This window comes from Rhineura floridana, chromosome 2, assembly GCF_030035675.1.
Source record: "Rhineura floridana isolate rRhiFlo1 chromosome 2, rRhiFlo1.hap2, whole genome shotgun sequence".
Lineage (NCBI taxonomy): Eukaryota > Metazoa > Chordata > Lepidosauria > Squamata > Rhineuridae > Rhineura > Rhineura floridana.
In genome coordinates this window covers 61,427,023-61,450,445 of record NC_084481.1, presented here as the reverse complement: position 1 = coordinate 61,450,445, position 23,423 = coordinate 61,427,023, and the positions used below count along the sequence as shown (strand labels likewise).

Sequence of the window (23,423 nt, the reverse complement as noted above, 5' to 3'; positions counted from 1 at the left end):
ACCTCCCTAGATAATTGGTCACTTTGTCTTACTGTTGTAACAGTTAGGAAGTTTTTCCTGATGTTCAGCTCAAATTTGGCTTCTTGTAACTTGAGCCCATTATTCCGTGTCCTGCTCTCTGGGATGATTGAGAAGAGATCCTGGCCCTCTTCTGTGTGACAACCTTTCAAGTACTTGAACAGCACTGTCATATCTCTCCTCAGTCTTCTCTTCTCAAGGTTAAACATGCCCAGTTCAATCAGTCATTCCTTATAGGACTTTGTTTCCAGTCTCCTGATTATCCTTGTTACCCTCCTCTGAACCTCTTTGAATTTGTCTACATCCTTCTTGAAGTGCGGTGGCCAGAGCTGAATGCAGTACTCAAGATGAGGCCTAATCACTGCCACATAGAAGGGAACCAGTACTTCACATGATTTGGAAATTATACTTCTGTTAATGCATTCTAAAATAGCATATGCCTTTTTTGCAGCCACATTGCACTGTTGGCTCATATTCGGCTTGTGATCAACAACAGTTCCAAGATCCTTCTTGTTTGTAGTATCACTCAGTCAAGTATCCCTCATCTTATAACTGTGCATTTGGTTTCTTTTTCCTAGGTGAAGTACTTTGCACTTATCCCTGTTAAATTTCGTTCTTTTGTTTTCAGCCCAATGCTTCTAGCTGAAACTTCTGGACCAGACCCAAGGGCATTCACTCATATTGCAATAATCCAGTCTTGAAGTTCCCAGTGCATGAACTATAAGTAGTCAGGTTATCCCAGGAATGGCTGCAGCTGACTTACCAGCCAAAGCTGATAAAAAGCACTCCTAGCCACAGAGTCCGCCTGTGCCTCAAGTGCTTCAGATCTGGAAGACGGGCCAGTTCCCTCCCCTCAGTGGGGTTGCACTCCTCTGAAGTAGCAGGTACATAGGGTTGGGGATATTCCTTGAACCATCGTTGTCATAGAATCTTCCAACTCTATGATTCTATGACAACGATGGTTCAAGGAATATCCCCAACCCTGTGTACCTGCTACTTCAGAGGAGTGCAACCCCATTGAGGGGAGGGAACTGGCCCGTCTTCCAGATCTGAGAAACACTCACCCACAAAAGGTCTTGTCTTCCTAAGGTTCAGACTCGCTCGCCCTGTTGGCCCTCATCCAGTCTATGCTGCATCCGGGCACTGGTCCCAGTCTTTTAAAGCCTCTCCTGAATCAGATGTAATGGAGAAATAAGGCTGGGTATAATCAGCCTACTGATGACACCTTGCCCCCAAACTCCTAATGACTGTTCCCAACGCCTTCATCCACGTGTTGAATAGCACTGGGAACGAACTAGTTTCCGGTGGCACTCTATAACATAACAGCAGTAGCCCAGGGCTACTCTCTGGATATGACCCTGGAAGCAGGGCCCCTGATACCCATTAGCAGCTTGAAGAGAGGGGATGGAGTGTTTTCTTTTTCTCTCACACTACAAGTACGTGTGATTTTACAATGATATTGGCAGTAGGTTCAAGAAGCAAGTACTTCAAACAATGCACAATTAACAGAGAATTCACCACTATAAAATGTATTATCTTAGCTTGAATTTGTATTAGTTAATAGTCAGGAAACAGAAATGGAATTTCAGTGTTCAGAAGAAGTATACCTCTAAATAGCTACAGTAGAGAATCGCCTGCTTGTGAACCTTTTGATTTAAAAACTGAATGCTGAGCTAGATGGATCATACTTTAATCCAGCAAGGCAATTCTTGTTGGGAGCGTTTTTGGTAAAGAGAATATTAATACAGAAAATGCAAAAACAAAGCCTTGAGACTGAAGAAACAGCTTGCATAGTACAGTGGAAAGGAAAAGAGAGAGAGACTAGAATCAATGAAGATGTATGGAAGTTCTAGAATCAGACTCTAAGCATAACAGAACAATGTATACTTCAGTAAGAAGTATGTATCAGTGGATGTGAGCTGTTAAAAAATAAATCATTTGTTTGACTTGTATTTCATAGTCAAAACTAAAACTGCATCTTGAGTGTTTCTTCTGAAAGCAGAAGGGACAAATCCAGTTGGGGCTCTGACTGGAGGAGGGTGGGGGGCAGGGGGAATTTTTACCAATTCCCTCTGCAGCTGTCTGTATCACCTCCCAGAGTGCTCCGGGGGACACTTCAGTCTTCCAGATCAGCCTTTCAGGGGACTGCATGGGTAAGGAGGAATGAGCAAAAATTGCTTTTAACCCTTCCTCCAGTTGGCATCTCATGAGTGAAGTTCAGCTCATGAGAACTCTGGATTAAACCCATTTTAATTTTTTATACTGTGTAAATACCGCAAAATATTAACTAGTTTACTCTCTTACATTGTTTACATTTTAAAGAGAAAAAAATAAAGTTATTAAATTGTTATCAAACTAATTCTAACATGTCCACAGAGTTGCGCATTTAGATACACAGATATTTCATAGGTATACCTATCAGAAAAGGTTAATTACAACTTTGAAATTTTTCAATTTTGCTGATATTGTATCCATTTGATATGTTACTAATTTTATGCAATGATACATTCTTTAGAAACGGGAAATTAAAAGTGGGAAATTTTTCATTACACATCTTTCTGCCCTGTACACAGATTATTTTATTATGGCAGCTATATCACCTTGCAAAGTTGGAGGGAGACCAGACGTTCTTCACATGGGTCAGGTGCAGCTTGGTTAGCTAGGGACAATTTCTACTTGCCTCTGGTGAGCAGGCAGGTGGCAAATTAAAAGGCTATCGTATTTTCAAACTTGACAAAGCATCTTTGGGTATATAGAGGAATATCCAGATTTGAAAATAACTGATGCAAGCTTTTCTTTCTCAAGATAAGCATGACATAAGCAAATTGTGGTTTTCAGTTACTACCAAGAACAGGAAACAGTTTATGCCAATATATTATTTTCAGTGGGGAAGTTGTATTGTTACATAATTCAGTCCCTCTACTTTTCTGTCTTTCCCCTTCCCTCAAAGTTGTATTGTTAAAGGTTTGCTTTGCTACTGCCTCACTTCATGGACTTGTATTGATCTGATTGCTTGTATTGATCTGATTAGTCATAGAATTGCTTCTCTTATTTTTTAGTTTTGACAGTAGACCAAATAACTATGGTCAGCATCCAAAGAACTAGTTTAGGTGTGCCCAGGGGCTTGGGCATGTTGAGTGGGATTCTCTCCTTTCCCCCTTTAAACTGCTGTTTCCAGTGCATATCACACATTGCCTTTAAAACTCCATCATATTCAAGAGAGGTTTGCCAGGAGGGAAAGAGGGCTGCTGTTCAAGAAACACAAGCTCACCGTTATGTGGAACTAGTTGTGCTGTTCTTTGGATTTAGATTACTATTTCTGTTAGAAAATGCTTCACTTATGCAATTTCTGCAAAAAGACTGGATTTCAGATTCTGTGCTTGCCCAGTACAGTTACTTCCTGTTTTTATTTACCGTGAAGGAGTTTCTTTCCTATTCAGTATGATAGAATTTCCTCCAAGTTGGTGGCTGTCACTGCCTCTTGTGCGAACAAATTCCATAGTTTAACTATGCGCTGTGTGAAGTACTTTCTTAAAATCATAGACTATTAGAATTGGAAGGGGCCTGTAAAGCCATTGAATCCAACCCCCTGCTCAATGCAGGAATCCAGCTTAAAGCATACCCGACAGGTGGCTGTCCAGCTGCCTCTTGAATGCCTCCAGTGTTAGAGAGCACACCACCTCCTTAGGTAATTGGTTCCACTGTCATACTGCTCTAACAGGAAGTTTTCCCTGATGTACAAGCAAAATCTGGCTTCCTGTAGTTTGAGCCCATTATTCCGTGTCTTCCACTCTGAGATGATCGAGATGAGATCATGGCCCTCCTCTATGTGGCCTTTCAGCCAGGATCTCTTCTTAGTCTTTCCTGAGTGCAGGACATGAAATACTGGGCTCAGGTTCACACATTTAGACTACAGTAGGGCCCCGCATTACAGCGTTCCGCTGATGCGGCGCCTTTCATTTTCAATTTTAAAGGGTTTCCCCCCCTTTTGCGACGTTTTGTGCTGTTTTTGCGTGATTTTTGTGCAATGTGGCCCATTAAAGTCAATGGGGTTTCGCTTTACGGCAGGGGTCCGGAACAGAACCTGCCATATACGCGGGCCCTACTGTACAAAGCTGTGCCTATCTAGTTGGCCCTGCGCATGGAACCAGTAGCATTTCAGAGAAAGCTACTTTGAATCTCTTGGGTTTCAGCATCCTGCTTAGCAACCCTAAATTTTCCTTCCAGGACCTCACAACTACATTTCCCCATGTTATTGGTGTCGTTTCCCATGTCACTGATCCCAATGTCATTGGTGCCTAAAGGAAGTACTAAATATTTGTGGGGAAGAGTAGATGACTACGTTGCATTAGTGTTGATGAAATGGGAAACAGAAGGCAAAGCTTTATTTAAAAATTGGATTTCAGTTTAATGTATTATATTGTAGTATCCATTATTTCACCCAGTGTTGTTTTGCTTCCCTTCTTATTTAACTGTTTATTTTATAAAATACAAGCACACATCTACAGTAAATAAAACAGCAGAATAAAAAAGGAGCATTAAAATAGGTTGTTAATAAAAGACTTTGATATTAAAAACACAGGAGAATAAAACTGGTTTTGCCTCATGCTAAACACACAGTAAAGATGGTGACAGGCAAGCTTCACTGGGAAAGGGATTCCATAAAAATGTGATGCCACAACCACAAGGGGCCTTTTCCTAGTTTGTTCTCTGTCATCTCATACATCAGGGGCTCCCAGAGAAGGACCTCTGAAGACTGTTGTGTCAGCATGTTCCTTCATGTAAGCCTACATGTTTGAGAAGGTCTGTTCCAGTCTTCTTGGGTCATTCCCAGCAAAGACAATCTGTTCTCCTTGCTGCTTGTAATAACATCAGTCGGGAAGTGGCACAGTTTCTAGTTCCTGACCCAATCAAGTTGTATACCAGAACTGAGCTAGGGAGAAGCACCAGAGTGGGCAGAGGGAGAACTTCATTGTGACTGACAGGTCAGACTTGTGATCAACACAAGTAATTTTACCCTGAAAACAAATCCCTTTTCATTCTCCATCCCAATCAACTTTAAAGATTTCTTGCATGAAGTCCCTGTACCGATTTGTCTGCAATTTGCCATGTTTCACAAAGGGAGGAGGGGACAAACCCTGGTGTGTTAGTGCTAATCCTTGCACTAGTGCAAAAAGTTTGTTGAATACCACCCCTTGTTTGCATATTTCATCTAATCCTGCCCCCAAATAGAAAAGTTAGTCTTACAAACCAAGTTTAAAGGTGTCCAGCACAAAAGGCCATGAATCTATTTTCCTGTAATTTGGCAGGCTTTATCCATTCTGGAGGGACTGCTATATGGAAAGTAAGTTCACATTGGCTTTGGAGTCTTTTCAGTAACAGTTAAAGACCCATCTGTTTACCATGGCCTTCCTTAACCACTAGTACCAGTTATGAATGCTGTGGTTATTTGATGTTTGATTTTATTGAATTTTGTAAGAATTTACATTATGAATTATTTTGTTATTGTCAGAAATGAAAAGTGATATAGAATGTTTAAAAATAAGTAAATATGCCTGCAATTTTCATCCAGTTCTGTCAAAAGGGGGGGAAGTTCTAGCCTTTTCTTTTTAAAAAAAACTTCCAATCACGAATGGAGGTGAGGACACTAAGCAGACTTGAATAGACCCCAGATTGAATTGAGCAGCCTCCAAAGCACCTTCGACTAAGGTGAGTTGTTTTTGGAAGCTCTGAATTGGGGTCAGAACCGAATTTTGTGTTCACTGTACACCCCTAATATATAACTCTGCTAAACATTGTCATGCTCAGCTGTGACCCACAGCCAGACGCCCATTCCTCAGAGGACAAACCACACTTCCTATCAACTGAAGCCTTGGGGAGGCAAGTAGTAGCCCCTGTCACCAGCCCTGAAGATCCTGAGAGTCCATGGGCTTTCCAGGGCCACCTCCAGAGGCTCCTTTTTAGGAACCCTTGGGGTAGGCTTCAGCTGAAGTGCCAGCAGATGAGCTCCTGGTGGAGTCAGGGGGAGAGGTCAAGCAACAATCAGCCCTTGAAAGTGCAGATTCTAGATGAGTCCACAGGCCCACTACAAAGTGTGCATTGGAGAGCCCAGGGTCACTGTGTGGCTTGGGACTCCTTGAGTGGAAGGTCTCTCAGAACATGCCTAAACACTGGTAGCTGGGAACAGATGTTGCCTAGGAGGCCAGGCTGTATCAGCCTTTACGTTGAGCTTCCCGGATGTTGTGGAACAACGCAGGTCTCTACCTAACCGATCCTTAAACTGGAAATCTTTGCCTACCTTGCATAAACTGGATTTCCTCTGTTGCCAACTTCTGGACTCTAATGTTCTGATGCTGCCTCAGATTGCATTTTGGGCTCAGATTGATTACTTGTGCCTGGCCCTCATTTGTCTTTGACTCTGCATGCTTGACTTATCCTACCATTGTTTGGCAGTCTTGTGTGTTGGGCCTTAGCCTCCTTAGACTTTGTACACTAGGGCACTACCCACAGACTACACCCATTGTGGCAGGACACATTAGAAAAATGCAACTCTTGATCTTGGGATACATCTTCATATTGGTTGGGGAAGGTGAACAAATGCAAACTATAGTGCATCAGCAGCAAACATCTTCATTGTTTGGTGGAAATTAAATTAAGAAATACCTCAGAAGTATGGTTCTTAAACTTTAAGGAGGCCTGTTTCCAAAGTAAGTATGGATTTGTTAGGACAGGTAAGAGTTTCTCCTTAACTCTCTCCTCTTTAGGTTTGCAATTCACCTAGAACATAGAGAGCCTTCTTTCTTGCAGTGGCACTTCCCCAGTGCAGATAAATGTTAAGAACCTTTTAGAGTTAAGCAAGTAAAGCATTTTGTCGCAAGGGCTCCCCCTGTATCATCACAGTGTGCGCAGAGGCTGTGGCCACAATCGTCTTGTTAAGTTCCAGATCTTATCTATGCTGTAAATTTCACCATCAAGATGCTCTGAATGGGCCATAAACAGTGTGCAACAAGACAAAAAAGGAACCCTTCTGCATTCTTCACTAAATATTCATGTGTGAAAATCAGCACAGTCTTATTATATATAGCAGGATTTAATCAAATGAGTTTTGATAGAAGGTGATGGAGACTATAAATCAGGGATGAGAAGCCACCTTTAGGGGAAAGAGGTTTGACTCTTATTTTTGTATAGTAGGCTAAATTCGAAAATTCCTTCATACAACAGTAAAGAGGTTTTTATACGTGTGTGTGCGCACACATATATACATACACAAACACCTCTATCCATACAAGCGAGAGGTATTATCACAGTTAAAGGACACATTCTAATCAGATAAAAGTACTCAAGGAGGGCATGGTGGCTAATGACGAATGTAGCCTGGGGAGAGTCACAAGGGCCAGATAGAGTATCCTGCAGGGCCCCTTGTGACCCTCGGGCCTAAGGTTTCCCACCCTAGCTATAAATATATAGATACGTTTCTTATGTGGACAGCATTTACACACAAATGGGTCCACATAAGGCTCCACAAAGCCCTGTTTCTGATCTCTGCTTAGGGTATGTGCTTCTCATGCAATGTATCCAATGGTGTTCCTTATGTTGCTGGAAAGGCCTTTGATCCAGCAGAGGCTTCTGTCAGCAGAAATGGGAGGAAAGCTACTTTTGTCAAATTCCCCTCATCTCTGAACATACACCACGCTGTTCCAAAGGATCTCCCAAACTCAAGCAGATTTGGGGGAGGGCACTAGAGGCTGCAGGAGGGGAGTAGAAATCAGTGAACATTTCTCTCATTTGTCAGTGAAATGGGAAGGGAGAGCCTTCCATCAGCACAAGGGTTGCAGTTTGATACAGTACCATATCTCCATCCAGTTCCTCCTATCTATTTGATCAAGTTACATGAACGCTGCTGTTAACATTTACACTAATTTAGGTTTGCTATCAACTGGGGTTTTTAACCTTCTTAACCCAGGGGTTTCCTGTGGACCCCTGCAGCTGTTTTAGCAAATCTGAATTACTTCCTACTCCATGTATTTCACTGGATAGTGGCAGTTCAGCTACAGACATTTCTTGGATGAAATGATTATCTTGACCCATTCCAGTGTGAGTTCAGGCCTTGTTCTGAAGCAGAATCAATCGCCGTGACGAATGGCTTTTTTCAGGAGAGGAACAGGGGGAGCACAACTCTTGATTCTCCTGGATCTCTCAGTGGCTTTTGATACCTTGACCATGGTATCCCCATGGACTGCCTCTGTGGGTTGGGGACATTGTTTTGTGGTGATTTCACTCCTTATGGGGTTGCATGACCCCCAGGCAGTTGTGCTGTGGGGTGCTATAATATCTATATGAAGCCATCAGGAGTGGTCCTTAGGAGATTTGGGATAAGGTGTTGACAGTATGCTGATGATCCCCAGGTCTTTCTTTCTGTAAAATCTGAATCAGGAGAGGATGTGCATATCCTAAACCAAAAACTGGATTCAGTCATGGGCTCGATGAGCTCTAATAAACTATGACTGAATCCTGACAACACGGAGACCCTCCGGTTGGGCTGTTCCCAGATCAGGGAATTGGATTGTTTACCAACTCTGGATAAGGTTGCACACCCTCTGAAGGACCAGGTATTAGTTTAGGGGTGCTCCTAGATCCAGTGCCATCACTAGAGCACCTGTAACCAACTTTGGTTCCTGGATAGGGACAGCCTTGCCGTAGCGGTCTATCAATTGGTAATTCATTAGACTATTGCAATGTGATATGTGCGAGGTGACCCTTGCAGTTGGTTCAGAAGCTACAGCTAGTGCAAAATGGAGCTGCCTGGTGCTTAGTGGGGCATCCAGATTTACACGTATTACATCAATTTTGAAAGAGTTGCACTGGTTGCTTATTAGGTACAGAGCTAAGGTTAGTGTTCTGTTGTTGGCATTTAAAGCCCTAAACAAATTGGAGGATATGTTTCAGACAACCTTCCCTAGTATAGGCCAAGCCAGTCTTTGAGATTTTTTGAGCAGACCTTGCTGGTCATTGGTAACAATGCAAAAGAAGGCCTTCTAAACAAAAGCACCCACTTTTGAAATGCCTTCCCTTGGGTAATTCATAAAGTAGAGAGAATGACTTTTAAACACCTTAAACACTTATGATTTCATGCTGTCCTACATTTTGACTCCTAAATTTTTAATTTAGCTCAGTTTTATTGGTGATACACAGTTGTGTTTTTGTTTTGTTTTTATTCAGTTTTTCAGATAATTATATTGAACTATTTGCATTTGTATTATTGTTGAATTTTTATTGTAAACTATTTAGATATTTTATATATTAAGCAGTATAAATGTTTGCACACACACACACACACACACACAATCTATATCTATCTATACATACACATACCCACACTTTTTGATGATTTATCACTCTTAAAATGAATGAAACTACCAAGTAGCTTGTAACAAACTCCATTTTTGTGGTCATATCACTTCATTCCTGTATGTACATAAAATAAACACAAGGCACTTGTTTTGTGTTAGGTAATGGTCCCAGGGGGAAGACAGGGTTCTCATCTGAGTGAGGGCTTGAGCTAGGCACTAGTGGCAAGGTCCCATTACCACTAATTCCAGATCAGGATCCAATAACTGAGGAAGTGTCAAGAAGAGGTCAGGTTCCATTTAGGCAAGGGTGGGTCTAGATAGAGAGCCAGTGTGGTGTAGTGGTTAAGGTGCTGGACTACGACCTGGGAGACTAGGGTTCAAATCCTCACATAGGCATGAAGCTCACTGGGTGACCTTGGGCCAGTCACTGTCTCTCAGCCTCAGAGGAAGGCAATGGTAAACCCCCTCTGAATACTGCTTACCATGAAAACCCTATTCATAGGGTCGCCATAAGTCGGAATCGACTTGAAGACAGTCCATTTACATTTTTAGGTCTAGATAAGCTAAGTTAGGCAAGCAGCAGTCAAGGCCCAAAACGCAAAGGAGCAAAACTGGTAGCACCCTGGATAGCTCCAAGTTGAGCTGAGACTGGAAGTCTGACATGGCAAGCTGAAATAACAATAATTAATTATATTGTTATATTTATATTTATTACCCACCCTTCAGCAGCAGAACCCAGGGCAGGTTACAGCAGTTTAAAATGTAATATTAAATTACACTCACAAGAATAGGGTGGGTCCTGAAAACACACATCTCAGGTGTCAAAGGCCAGGGCAAAGAGAAACATATTCAGCATTCACACACTTTCTATGGGGAAGGAATTCCACAACATAGAGACTGCCACTAAGATGGCAGAATGGGAGAGAAAATGCCCTCTCCTGAGCCACCATCCTCCATCCTCCAAACGTTTAAGGGCGACAGAACTACCAAGAATGCTCCCCAAGAGGGTCTATAGGGAAGGCATCAGTCTCTCAGGTATTGGGGGCCTAAGTATTTTAGGATTTTAAACACTAGTGTAAGCACTTTAAATTGGGTCCAGAAACAAACTGGCAACCAATGCAACTGTTTTAAAAAAAGAGATTATGTGACCTCTAAAAGCAACTTAAGCTACTAGTCTGGCAACTGCTTTTTAGACCAGTTGAAGTTTCTGAGTCATCTTCAAGGGCAGCCCCATATAGAGTGTATTGCAATAATCCAATCTGGAAGTTATCAGGCCATGGAGTACTTGTGGCAAAGTGATCCCTGTTCCAAAAGGGCCATAGCTGGTGAACCAGCCGTAGCTGGAAATACACTCCTAGCCATTGAGACCACTTGGGCCTCAAGTGACAATGTTAGATTCCAGGAGTATCCCTAAGTTGTGAACCTGTTCTTTCTAGGGGAGTGCAACCCCTTCCAAAACAAGCCTTCTTCCCACGTCCTGGATTCGAGAACTTGGAACATGTAATATCTCTGACTTTGCAGGATTCAGTTTTGGTTTGTTAGCCCACATCCAGCCCATCATTGCCTCCAAAAACCTGTCTAGTTCTTCAGCTGGTTCTCCTGATTCAGATGGAACACCCCACTCCAAAACTCCTGATGACAGCTCCCAGCAGCTTTATAGAGATGTTAAATAGCATGGGGACAAGATGGAACCTTGCAGGACACCACAGAAAAGCTCCCATGGCATCAAACAGTAGCCTCCCATAACTACTTTTTGGAAACATCCCTGGAAGTAGGAGCAGAACCCCACCTCCCTGAGCTGCTGGCTGATCTAGAAGGATACTTCTGTCAATGGTATCAAAAGCCGCCAAGAGATCAAAAACAAGCAGAGTTGCACTCCCCCCATCTCTCTCCTGCCAAGTGTCATTGACCAGGGTAACTAAGGCAGTTTCAGTGCCATGACTGAGCCTAAAGCCAGACTGAAATAGATCCAGATATTTAGTCTCCTCCAAGCATGCCCGAAGCTGGACTGCCACCACCTTCTCAAGCACCTTGCCCCAAAAGGGGATATTTGCTACTGGGTAATAGTTAACACTTCTGGGTCCAAAGAGGTCTTAAGGAGAAGGTACACCAGTGCCTCCTTCAAGGCAGATGGTACTTTCTTAGACAAGCCCAACGTGTTTTGGCCTGTACTGTATTGTGCCTTCATCAGGGGCTGCAAAAAACAACAACATATATTTAATAGCATAATCATAAATGTCATCAAAACATGCAGAACTGAAGTACTATTATTTCATGCAGAAATTTTTGTTTGTTAATACTTACATGAAATTAAAACTAGAAATTTCTAGCAGCAAAAATGCTTAAGTCTTTTGTAATGGTTAAAAAAATGAAAACTGAAGACATCTAAATATATATATTGCAAAATGTATAAATACACATGTTCCTGTTTTACCTTTAAGGAGTTCAGATGATTGGGGGGGAGGAGGAAGTGATTGTCTAAAATTATAGTCTATAACAGGAGAAGAAACTCTAATTTCCCATTAAGCCCACTAGGGTCAGAGCTTTTAATTCCAATATCCATAGCATCTCTTTTCTTAGCAGAATTTTGTTATTTTCTGTGTTCAGTTTTTCTAAACCTGAAATCTGAAGGAAAATGTGTGTATGCGTATGTGTGAAAAACAGTGTGGAATGGTTAGAATGGAGTATCCTGGAGGAAGGCATGGCTGACTAATGAAGCATGAATAAGAGCACTCACACAGCAATATTTTGTTGAAAGTCCTGCTTGTTCAGTTGTACTGTCAACCTCTGAGAAACCACCTTTGGTGAAGGTTGGTTTTTTGTGATGAGATATAATTCATGAGAACTTTATTTGGAGCATAATAGAACAAACTTATATGAAACTGTATGTCCTTTTTCAAGAATTGATAGGGGTGTAATTAATGACTGAGGTTCAGGTATTTGAACACTCATTGGGGAGTAAGGGTTTCAGAAGTTGATATCATTTTTTTCTTGCACTTTCGGGTGGCTGTATTTCACTGCCATTTTCAGCATAACAAGTGAATTTCAAACACTGGTTTCATAAATTGGCTTGTTGAAACTAACCATAGTTAGTATTAACAATTCCTGGCTTGGACAATGTGGGAAGCCATGATTGACTAAAAGCAAAAGTTTCTGAACTGCCCATCAGCTGTGTGGGAGGGGAGCATGTGAGTGCAAGTAGAGGCTAGGGGCTGTTTTCATTCCATTCCATCAGTGCAAGGATTTCTATTTGTGCAACATAGCATTCTCTCCATTTCCTTCCCCCGCTTGTCCCCTAAATCTGTTCTAGGGATTTCCCCAACCCTCTGGAACAGATTTGGGGACAGTGAGAGGAGTCCTATTCAACAAGCAGAAGTTGTTCTGCTCACACAATTATTCAGCTGAATACCATCCTAGGATCCTTCACATTACTCTAAACCATGGTCCGAATATGGCTACATAGATGACTGACAAAACCTTTTTCTTCCTTGAATTTATTTAATATTCTCTTTTTAAATATAGAATGGTTTAAATTATTCATTTTTCCCTTGAAAGAAATGTGAGTGATTCCAATATGCATCTGCCAAAGAAGAATGAACACTTAACTCCAATTTTTCTTTTTATAAAATGTCTTCTGGTTTATAAACTTGGACTTCATGATCTGATCTTATTGTAGTGTAAATTTTGAAGGTAATACGTTTTGTTAATTTGACTCAACTGTCTTCTAGGGACATAGTAAATTTTATCAATGAGTTGCTAATAACAACTGTTATTTAATAGCAGCATGTGTGCTCTAAATTACCTTGTAAGAGCATACCAGTGATGAATAGCAGACGTTTGGATTTATTCCAAACAGATATACACCTACAGTCTCTTTTCTGGATAGAAGCAGTGTTCTGCATTACTTATGGTCAGTACTCCCTAGAAGAGCATTGTGCTCATGCAGTAGAAGTGGAACTTGCAGTGGCTCATTTACACAGTTATAACTGTCTGCAGTGCTGATTACAGGGGTTAAGTATACATCCACTTACGGCAGTGCAGATTGCACACATTGGTTATACACTGGTAATAATCTGACTTGCTGTTAATCTAGTAGTGCAGATACAGATTAAGGGTACAATCCAACTCACTGGAGGCTGGTGGAAGATGCTGCCACATCCAACCTCTGTTCAGGAGCTGCTGGGAGGGAAAGATACTGGCTGTGCCAGTGGTGCTTGGCGGAAGGAAACAAAATGCATGTTACCTTCCATTACCCGTTTTCCCGTGTATCAGCTGCCAGAATGGAGGGCAGCAGGACCAAGCTGAATGGGGTCAGGATGTGGTGCAAGTTCCCATCCTCTCAGTTCTTCCCCCTAACACCGCCTCCCAAATGCCCCTTTTTTGGCGCTGGTCTTGGCTGAACTGGCTGGGCCTTGGCTGCACCAGAGTAGTGGCAGAGTTCCTTGGCTGTTCTGCAGCTGCATCCAGGAAGGGATTTCTGCTGGCAGAGCCCAGTGCCGCCAACACCTTTCCTCCTCCTAGAAGTACAGATAAATCAATAAAACTAAATTTCATAGAGGGAGGTCAAAAACAGTGTAACTCATTTACCTCTCAATGTGTTTATCCACACCTACACAAAGTGGTGACATTTGGTTGTTGTATGTTCTAAATCTAAAGGGAGTTGCCAGTCTTTGAATTAGGAGCTAATTCACTCTTTCTGTTTTGGACCTCTCAAGGTTTTAATCTCTGGCTTCATTGTCTGGGGTCAAGTATATATTCCCTTAAATAAATTGGGGAGAACAAAATTAGCTGCTTTGCACATTTTCTTTTCTGGTATCTAAGGGCTGCTTCCTAAAAGATGATTGTCATTCAAAGGTATCACTTAAATGTATGTATACTGTAGTGTTTTTCTGTGTGTATGCAACTGGAAATCATCTGCTGAATATGTGTGGCAAAATATGCACATATTTCAGGAAGGGCTGTAGTTCAGTGGTACAGCATCTGCTTTGCATGCAGAAGGTCGAACTGCTGACAAATGTTGCCAGTTATTATGATGGATCAATAGTATGATTAGCTTCCCATGTTCCACACTGCCCTAATAATTTATGTAAACACTCCAATAAGAAACTGATACCTACTTAGGAAATTGCCTGTGTGAAGTACCAATGTGCAGTATTTATAGTTAATGAAGATTAAAAAGAAATGGCAGCAAGTTTGGGACTGGCTGGGTGATTGAAAAGTGTTTATTAGTTGCAGCATAAGTGTTCAAGTGGTGAAACAGGCAACATATAATATATTTAGTTCATTTTTGCTTTAGAACTGAACCACAATCTTTGCCTACTGTATAAAGAGAGAGATTTGATCCTTGTTGTGGATTTTAAAAACTTAGTTTTTATGCTTAGGATTGCTCTGCCCATTTGAACTCCTAACTGTGCCCCAGCATCTCTGAGTGGTGCATCTGAAGTTCTGTACTTTCTAGCAAAGAGGTTGACTTAGGAACCAGTAGACCTATGGGTGATGCCACTCTTTTCTGAAACACTTTGTGTATGTGTGTGGGGGGGTGGGGGGGTTCCTTGCATTACAGGATCTTTTTACTTGCATCAACTGTTAGTTTATGTCTGCTTTCATGGTTTTCAGTTCTGTTGTGAAGAGTGAGCACAGGCTTAAGGCACATGAGACCACCACCTTGCTGAAGCTAAGCAGGTTTGGGTTTGGTCTGTGCCTGGATGGAAGACCACCTGGGAACATGTATGCCGCCTTGGGTTCCATGGTGAAAGAAAGGCAGGGTATAAATGTAATAAAATAAATATCATTCACACATCTAGAAAGTACTTCACAAAATCTCTTCCCTTTTTCTTTGCCAAATGTCTTCTCATTACAGCTGCCTTGTTAAAAAAAATCCACAAAAGTAATTAGACCACAAAGATGTTTACTAGTCCGTCTGCTCACACATACATATATTATTCATGTGTGGTTTAACAGAAGAAGACATAGCACTTTCTGTAGAGATTCCCTGCCTGTTTTCTTGGAGGATATTCTTACTTGGAAGGCAACCAAGTTAGAACAAGCCTTCTCCAAAGATTTAGGTATTGTTTTTCACTGTAACCTGGAGCTTCAAAGAAGAAGGCTAAGTGAGGCTTAACCTGAAATATATATCACATCTTACTAAATATTAATTTTCTCATTTTGAGAAGCATTTTTGCATCTTTGGCCTATTAAGATATTTTGCTGAGCTGAAATTAACCATTCTCCAAATTTAACGATTTTCAGTATGATAAAGCAGGATGTTAGAAAAATGTTACTGGTTTTTCTATACTGCAGCAGTGACATCTAAATGAATACCGTTGTCTTTTTAGGAACACCATTTGCAACGAGCTATCTCAGCACAGCAAGTCTTCAGAGAAAAGAAAGAAAACATGGTTATCCCAGTTCCTGAAGCAGAAAGCAATGTCAACTATTACAGTCGTCTATACAAAGGAGAGTTTAAACAGCCAAAACAGTTCATTCATATTCAACGTAAGTTCATTATTGCCATTTTCTCTTTTGCATTAACTGTCAAAGCCACTGAGTAGCTGCTGAAAAAGATGTGCAGTTGCACTTTCAGGCTGAAGAAAGTAATGACACTTTCTCAGTCTTTGAGACAAGTAGGAACATCTTTTGGGAGCCTGGGAGCCTTCTGTATTTGTTTTGTAGATGAGGATGTAGAAGTCTTGTATATCTCATCTAACGATAGTATTTGTGTAAGCATGATGCTTGCCGTGGATATTTCAGCACAGGCACACAGTGGCAGTAGCTGAAGTGTTCACACGGAGTGGAGTGGGCAGGTGGGGCAGGCAGATGAAGTGAGTAAACTGCAATGTGAACATTTCAGCTGCCGCCTCAGCAGGAGGCGAGGGGGGTGGGCAAGACTGGGCCTCCCCATAGGACCACTTTTCTACAGTATGAACTCTTCAGCAGTCTGCCTTGGCCTAGTGGCAGCAGTAATAGTCAAGTCTCATTTCCTGGGGATTGGTGCTGTTGTTTTGTACTAATTGTGGAAAGCAGTTATATTTTTAGGCAGCTTTTTTACATGAAACTTTTCTAGAAAAAAAGTGTTTGAGATCCCAATGCATCTTTCAAATCTCCTTTCTTAGGGAACACTTTTTCTTGAACAACATAGCAGTTTTTAGTATTTGCCTACCCAGAAAGCATAAAAATTATTTATAATTTTTGTATAAAAAATATTCTACCAAAGAACAGCTGATACTTAAAATGTGCATCTGAACTACAGTTCCCATCATCCTTGGCCATTGGCCATGCTTGCTGGGGGTTGATGGGAGTTGTAGTTTAGCAGCATCTGGAGGGCCATTCACCACACCTGTTTCATAACAGTTGTTTAGTACAGTACTGGGTTTTTAATTCCATCTTGGTATTTTGTCTGTTTGCCACTTCAAGATTGTGGATGGGCTGCTAATCTCAGACTATGGTCTGAAGGCACATAAGGCCAGCTCCCTGCTGAAGCTAAGCAGGATCAGGTCTGGTCAGTGCCTGGATGGGAGACCGCCTGAGAACCATATGTAAGCCACCTTTGGTTTCTATCATGAAAAGAAAGGTGGGGTATAAATGTAATAAATGATAATAATAGTTTGTTGCAGGATTTTGAACAGTTATGGACAAGTGCGTGGTTTATGCCTAATATGAGAGGCAAGCATAACGTGAAGTGTTTCGAGATAAAATACAATTGTTATTTGAGTAAGAAAAATAAATATGAACAATATCTTAATATAATTGGAATAATCTTGACTATTACCCTATTCAGTCTTCCTCAGTAGAGGGATTAAATAATTTCTCATAGGTAATAATGTAGCCTCCTTTAAAAAAAAACCTTCAGGGAAGGAAATTCCATCTTTTATTCCATTATTCAGCTATTGTTAAGGTTAGGAAAACTTTATACATAATCATTCTTGTTTTGCTACAGCTGGAATTGGCCTTAATAAATGCTAGTGTTTGAATGACATGGGTGGCTGTTTTTTAAAAAATCCTTAGTTATTGTTTTAAAAGGCTACTGAAAGCCATGATTTGATTAAAATTGTGAGTATCCAAGAATGAGGATGTCATTAAGAGCTCCCATCCCTCCTCCTTGTTATTTGAGAACTGGTATTTGGGTGAAAGTGCTCAGCTACCCTTAGTCTGTATAGTTTTTTATGTCATAGCATAGGGTGTCTCCACACATAGTGTATGGTTCAACAGGAAAACTCTTATATTAGGGAAAGGTTTTTCCAAGTTGTGCTCTGCTCCGTATTATTCTTCATGAGCCTTGTTACTTTAGTAGCCCAGACATTCTTTTGGCTTCTTTTGAAGTGTGCACCGTAGGTCACTGAGTCGCTGGAACCATATTTTCCGTAGGTATCACTCAGCGGTACAGATGCTCCTTATAGTGCACTGATCTTGATTTTCTGTATTGTCATTGGTGGAGGCGGAAACTTGCCAATAAACAAGTTCTGCCTTTTGGGAGCAAAGGTTTGAAGTAGTTGATGTTTTATTTCTTTCCAGATGATAGTTATTAGTATGTATGTGTCCACTGTAGCATGACATTTCAAATCCCCCCCCCTTTGTGTTTCAGCCTTCAATCTGGACAATGAGCAACCTGATTATGATATGGACTCAGAAGATGAGACATTATTAAATAGGCTCAATCGGAAGATGGAAATCAAACCACTGCAGTTTGAAATTATGATAGACAGACTTGAGAAAGCTAGTTCTAATCAGGTATTACGGTCTCCAAAGAAATGCTCATTTAGATTTTGCTAATAAAGTTGACTTTTCATAAGATTTCTTAAATGTGAATGTCTTTTATTTATATCTCTTTAGTAAACCTTAAACACAAAGCCAGAAATGCTGTGGTGCATCGTTGTGAAGAGCCTTACTTAATAAAAAATGTAATTGATAAAGTAGAATTAAATGAATAATCATGCTGATAACTGCTCAGGAGCCCGTTGTCTACCAGTTTGCTTGTCTGTGGAATTCCTCCTTTCACTGCTGCCAATTCCTCTTCCTTGTCAGAAGGTTGTGTTGGGCACCTGCCCCAGCAGTTGGATAAGGCCCTGTATGCCTCTCATCCTAATGTTGCACAGAGGCTTTGAGTGAAATTCTTCCTTTTAGAGCTGTTTGCTGCACAGGTTGGTAGCTTGTGTAGCAATAATAATGAATAGCTCTGTGAAAAGAGCAGGTGATAGAGTTGGGCATGCAGTGATAGAAGCTCTTTTGACCCTGCTTTTGGTATAGCAGTTGAGAATGTAACAAAGACCTGGATAGTGGTCTGTAGGCAGCTATTTCCACAGCCACACAAATGTTTAATTAGAAGACTATGGTAAACCGTATTGCCCCCTTCTTTCCCCCTCTTGGTGAGTTTCTTACAGATTTATGCAGCATGAAAACCATAAGCCACTTAAACTGGAACATATGCATTTAAATCATCTCAGCTGAGGGGATTTAGCCACTGTGAACTTTAAGGTAGTAGCTACAAGGTTTGTGGGCTGCTTGAGTCATGCCTAGGGGCAAAATCCAGAAGGTTAGAAAGAAATTGCTTTAGCTAGAATTTACTAATGGTGTAACACAGCATGCCTTTTGTCAAGCTAAAAGTTACTTTTTCTCCACTTTAAAGAAAAACCAGACATAGTGTAAAAACACTACAAATTCTCAGTTTCTTTACACTTGTCAAAAAACTATTTTAAGCTTTCCAAGCTTTTTTCTTATTGCTGTTTATTTAGAAACTTCTCTTTCCCCCTTCTAGTAGCTTACAAAAATTTAAAATTCCAGTATCATAAACAGTCATTCATTAAAATACAAAAAAAAAAAAAACCAGAGGCAAGGAACAAGGTGAAAATACAACCTTTAAACAAAACACCAAGTACTTAGCAAGGCAAAGGCCTGCTGAAATAAAAGTCTTCACTAACAGATGAAAGAAAACCAAAGAGGGGACCACCCTCCTTCACAGAGCAAGATGTTCAGTAATGTTGGTACAGAATTTTGTTCAGTACCAAAAATTCAATAAATATAACAGAACTATAATACAGGTAGTGTGAGGTCATTTGCACCTCACCAAACCAGCTTCAAAGTATGTTTATAGTTTCATCGATATTTTTAGAAATCCTTCTATGTTCCATATCTCTTCTTCTGTGGTACAAATGATGATAAAGCTAGTAGATGATTATCTTCTGTGAAGAAAATGAGACCATGAAAGATTATACATGTGTGCTGAATATATTGGTTCATTTTGACTCAGTCCTGCTGTAGTCCCCATACTGCCAAAAGTACAGTCTTCCATTCTCAGGTAGTGTAAGACATTTAACTTAACCCAGCAGAGCATATGCAGGTTCCCAGAACAAGCATTTGAACATCTGGAACTGGAAAGTTGCCCATGAAGTGTGTTTCAGGTATGGAAAGTAGCTGATTGATGGTAACAGTTTCTGTGCAGGCACTAGTAAATCATTATTGGCTGAAAAGCAGGGTCTTCCAAGTAAGTAATTAACTTTATTAAACTGATCAATTTGAAAGAAATAGCTGTTTTGTGCTAATAAAGTACAACAGAGTTCAAATGTCTAGAACAAATACGTAACTTGTACAAAAAGATAGCTTTACATTTTCAGGCATACAAGCTTCATGGAGAGGCTATTCTGTTGAGCTGAAGTCTGTTGGTTGTCCAGTTATACTTTTTGAGGGCCTTAAAATAGTAATAAAACTTTAAAAAAACCTTGATATTGTTATAATTTTAGTTAGTCTTGTCACATGTTCCTGAAACCAATGAACCTGTCAAAATTTAAGAACCAGTCCATCATGCTGCCCCATAAAAGGTTACAATAAAGAATTGTAACTTTAAGAGAGCAAAGTCAATGGCTGTGTTCGCAACAGCCTTACAGACTTTAAAAAACTCAAGCAATTTTCTAAACAAGGCAACTTCAAACCATGAGATTTAAGTCAGGATTCCTGATTCATATGATACAACAAGCCAGCATAATTTGAAAGTGAAACTAATCTCCACAGATGTTCTCATCCCAACCATACAGGAGGAGAAGAGGGGAGTGTGGAGTGGGCAAGCCTGGTGCTTTGTTTGAGGTCATTGCTGATCATCCACGTTGCACTAAACCATGGTTTAGCATTATTTGTGAACACAGCCAATATCTTACAATGATTTGGCAGAAGGAAACTGTTAACAAAAGTACTCAGACAGTCAAATGTTTTTACTTTACTCAAGATATATTTTCCTAGAAACCCTAAAATCACAAAGTCTATCAGTTAGAAACTATTGGGGGGGGAATGTGTTTAGTATTCAGTATATTCATACTGCTTCAGAAATCTGAATACTGGGACATATAGCATAGCTTTTGCCAAGGCTTAGAATTGCAGGGTAATGTGGTTTGAAGCATCATCATGTTTCACTAAAGTACTTGTCTCAATCCAACTGAAGTTAGTTGCACAAGTCCCATTAAAGTCAATGAGGCAAGTTAGTTGTAACTAACTTAAGCCCCATTAATTTTAATGGGAGCTAAGTATGACTACTTTTAGTTAGATCAGAGCCACTGGGTGTTGATATCCTCATTTTGACTATGAGAGAAAGCTTTTTGAAAACTATTGTTTCCTGCAGCTGTATTCTCTAGCTCTTCTCATTCTCTTTGATGATAAAATACCCCTTTTACCACAGTGCTTTGGTTTTATACCTCAATTCCATCAAAATCTAATTCCTATCCTTATAGTCATTGTGTGGCAAGGAAAAAAGCTTAGCAGCCTAGATACCACAGCCCTAAAGTGTAATAATTTGTCTATGTAAAGATGAAAAATTGACATTTTCCAGTTTGTTTTTTTTCTCCTTTGGTTGAAAAAGAAATTCTTTTCATTTGGTGTTTCTAAGGAATGAGTGGAGAAAATATGTAGGTTTAAAACTACTAGCCAGAACTTATTAACTATTTGTTTTGATGCTGGGAATTATTCACCCAAGAATAATGTGTATACTTGGAATGCATGTAGAACCAGACAATTCTTACGTAGATCAGGAATGGCCTGGTTCTGTATTCTCTGGAGCCACTCAGTTCTTCAGAAAAAGTGCTAGGGTTATCAGGGTCCAGGTTTTTGAAAAAGTAAGAAGAAGAAAATTACAAAATTAAGATACAAATATAGGCTATATTTTGGAATTTTAGACTTTAATCATTTAGTAAGATAAGACTGTTAAGGTACTAAACATGTTGATCTTTTATCAACTCAAATCCCCCTAGTTTCCATAGCTATAAACTAGGGGTTCCCAAACTGTGGTCCATAGACTACCAGCGGTCCACGAGCTTCATTCAAGTGTGGATTTGTGGCAATCCATCATATTAAATATTCATATTGATTTTAATTGTATTTTATTACTTATATTGTATTTTATTGAATTACAATTCGAATTCTAGGGAATTCAAATTGTAATACAATATGTAGGAAATAAAAGAAGCAATAAAATGCAATTAATCATGCAGCATCTAGCACAGCACATTACAATTGCTATAACTTGTAGAAAAATCATTTAGTGGTCTTCCAAAAACCTCAGCAATTTTTAATTGGCTCATGGGGGAAAAAAGTTTGGGAACCAGTGCTAAAAGCAACATGGAAATACAATGTGCCCCTATAGCCAAAATAAGTCTCTGCTGCTCCACAAGAAGCAAATGATACAGGCACTGCAATTTAGACAGTGAAGAATTATTATTTAAAAAGTATTTCATCATTAAATGTCAGGACTCTTAATTTTTGTGTAACAGGTCACTTTGAAACTGTAAGTCATACCACATTGCTCTCTTCACACTTGGTAATCCTGATTATACGAAGAAACAAAGTTCTAATACAATATAGGGTTTTTGTTACATTTTTCCTACAAAATTCTCACCCTGAATTATTGTTAAGAACAAGTTTTAAAATAATTTCTTGTGTTACACACACATTTTATATGTTTTTCAGCTTGTAACACTTCAGGAAGCTAAGCTGCTGCTTAATGAGGATGATTATCTTATTAAGGCTGTCTATGACTACTGGGTAAGAAAACATAAGAACTGCAGAGGGCCTTCCCTCATCCCCCAGATCAAACAAGAAAAGAGAGATGGCTCCACCAACAATGATCCATATGTAGCTTTTCGGAGGAGAACAGAGAAAATGCAGACTAGAAAGGTAACCATCTCAGTTCTGCAGTGTTCCAATCTGCAATTTTCTGATAGTTAAAAGTAACAAATTATTGATTTATTAAGACTAGTTAAAAGTCACTAGACTTAATAAGACAATATTCTTTTTCTTATTAAGGACAAAAAGTGAAAACGATGCATTGTTTATTGTTAGCTAAAATTCATTTACCCTCATTCATAATCTGAGCAAGATTAGAATAAACAGGTTTTTAAGTAATTTTAGCTAGATGATAAATAAAGGTCATGGAAATATAACTGCATTCTTATTCTGTTTTCTGGAGCACTATAGATATGAATGCAGTGTCTCTTAATTTGGAACATAATTTAGGCTTTTTGGTTCAAGACTTTAGGTGCCCTTCCCTTGTCACTTTCTACAATTCATTTTTTGGATATCAATTCTCTGTGTTGTCTTCCATGGCATTTAAACTTCGGTATGAAATTGTTGGGAGAAATCATTTGGGAATTTGGACTGAGCTGTTATCAGAATGCCATTGACATTCAGCTCATCTCCTTTTCACCTAACTTGGGTAAGCCAGTGGAAGTCTTAAAACAGGTGCCTGGAGTCAGTAATGGACTCATTTCAGACAAGGCATAGGTTCTGTGGATTTTTCTGATCAGGGAGGTGAAGTTTAACCTGTTCTGGATGGGACTTTACTCCCCTTTAAGAATCAGGGTTGAATTTGGAGGTAGTATTAGATCTAGTCTTAACATTGGATTCACAAATAGCATAAGTAGCACACAGCATCTTAACTGGCTGAGACTGATGCTCCAGCTGCACCTTCTCCTATACAGAAAAAAGCTTTGGTGCTCATGTCCTGGTATCATCCAGATTAGATTATTGTTATGTTTTATGTGAGAGGCTACCTTTGAAGACTTCACAGAAACTTCAGTTAGT

At 40.0% G+C, this 23,423-nt stretch overlaps 1 protein-coding gene across 2 annotated transcripts in view; it reads left to right on the top strand.

Moving 5' to 3' along the window:
- EPC2 (enhancer of polycomb homolog 2) overlaps positions 1-23,423 on the top strand; it is a 61,642-nt gene that overhangs the window by 14,173 nt on the left and 24,046 nt on the right. For both annotated transcript variants that reach the window (XM_061608834.1, XM_061608833.1), the window contains exons 2-4: positions 15,704-15,863; positions 17,950-18,095; positions 22,311-22,517. In XM_061608834.1, coding sequence (XP_061464818.1) covers positions 15,704-15,863; positions 17,950-18,095; positions 22,311-22,517 — 513 coding nt within the window. The remainder of the gene's footprint in view (positions 1-15,703; positions 15,864-17,949; positions 18,096-22,310; positions 22,518-23,423) is intronic.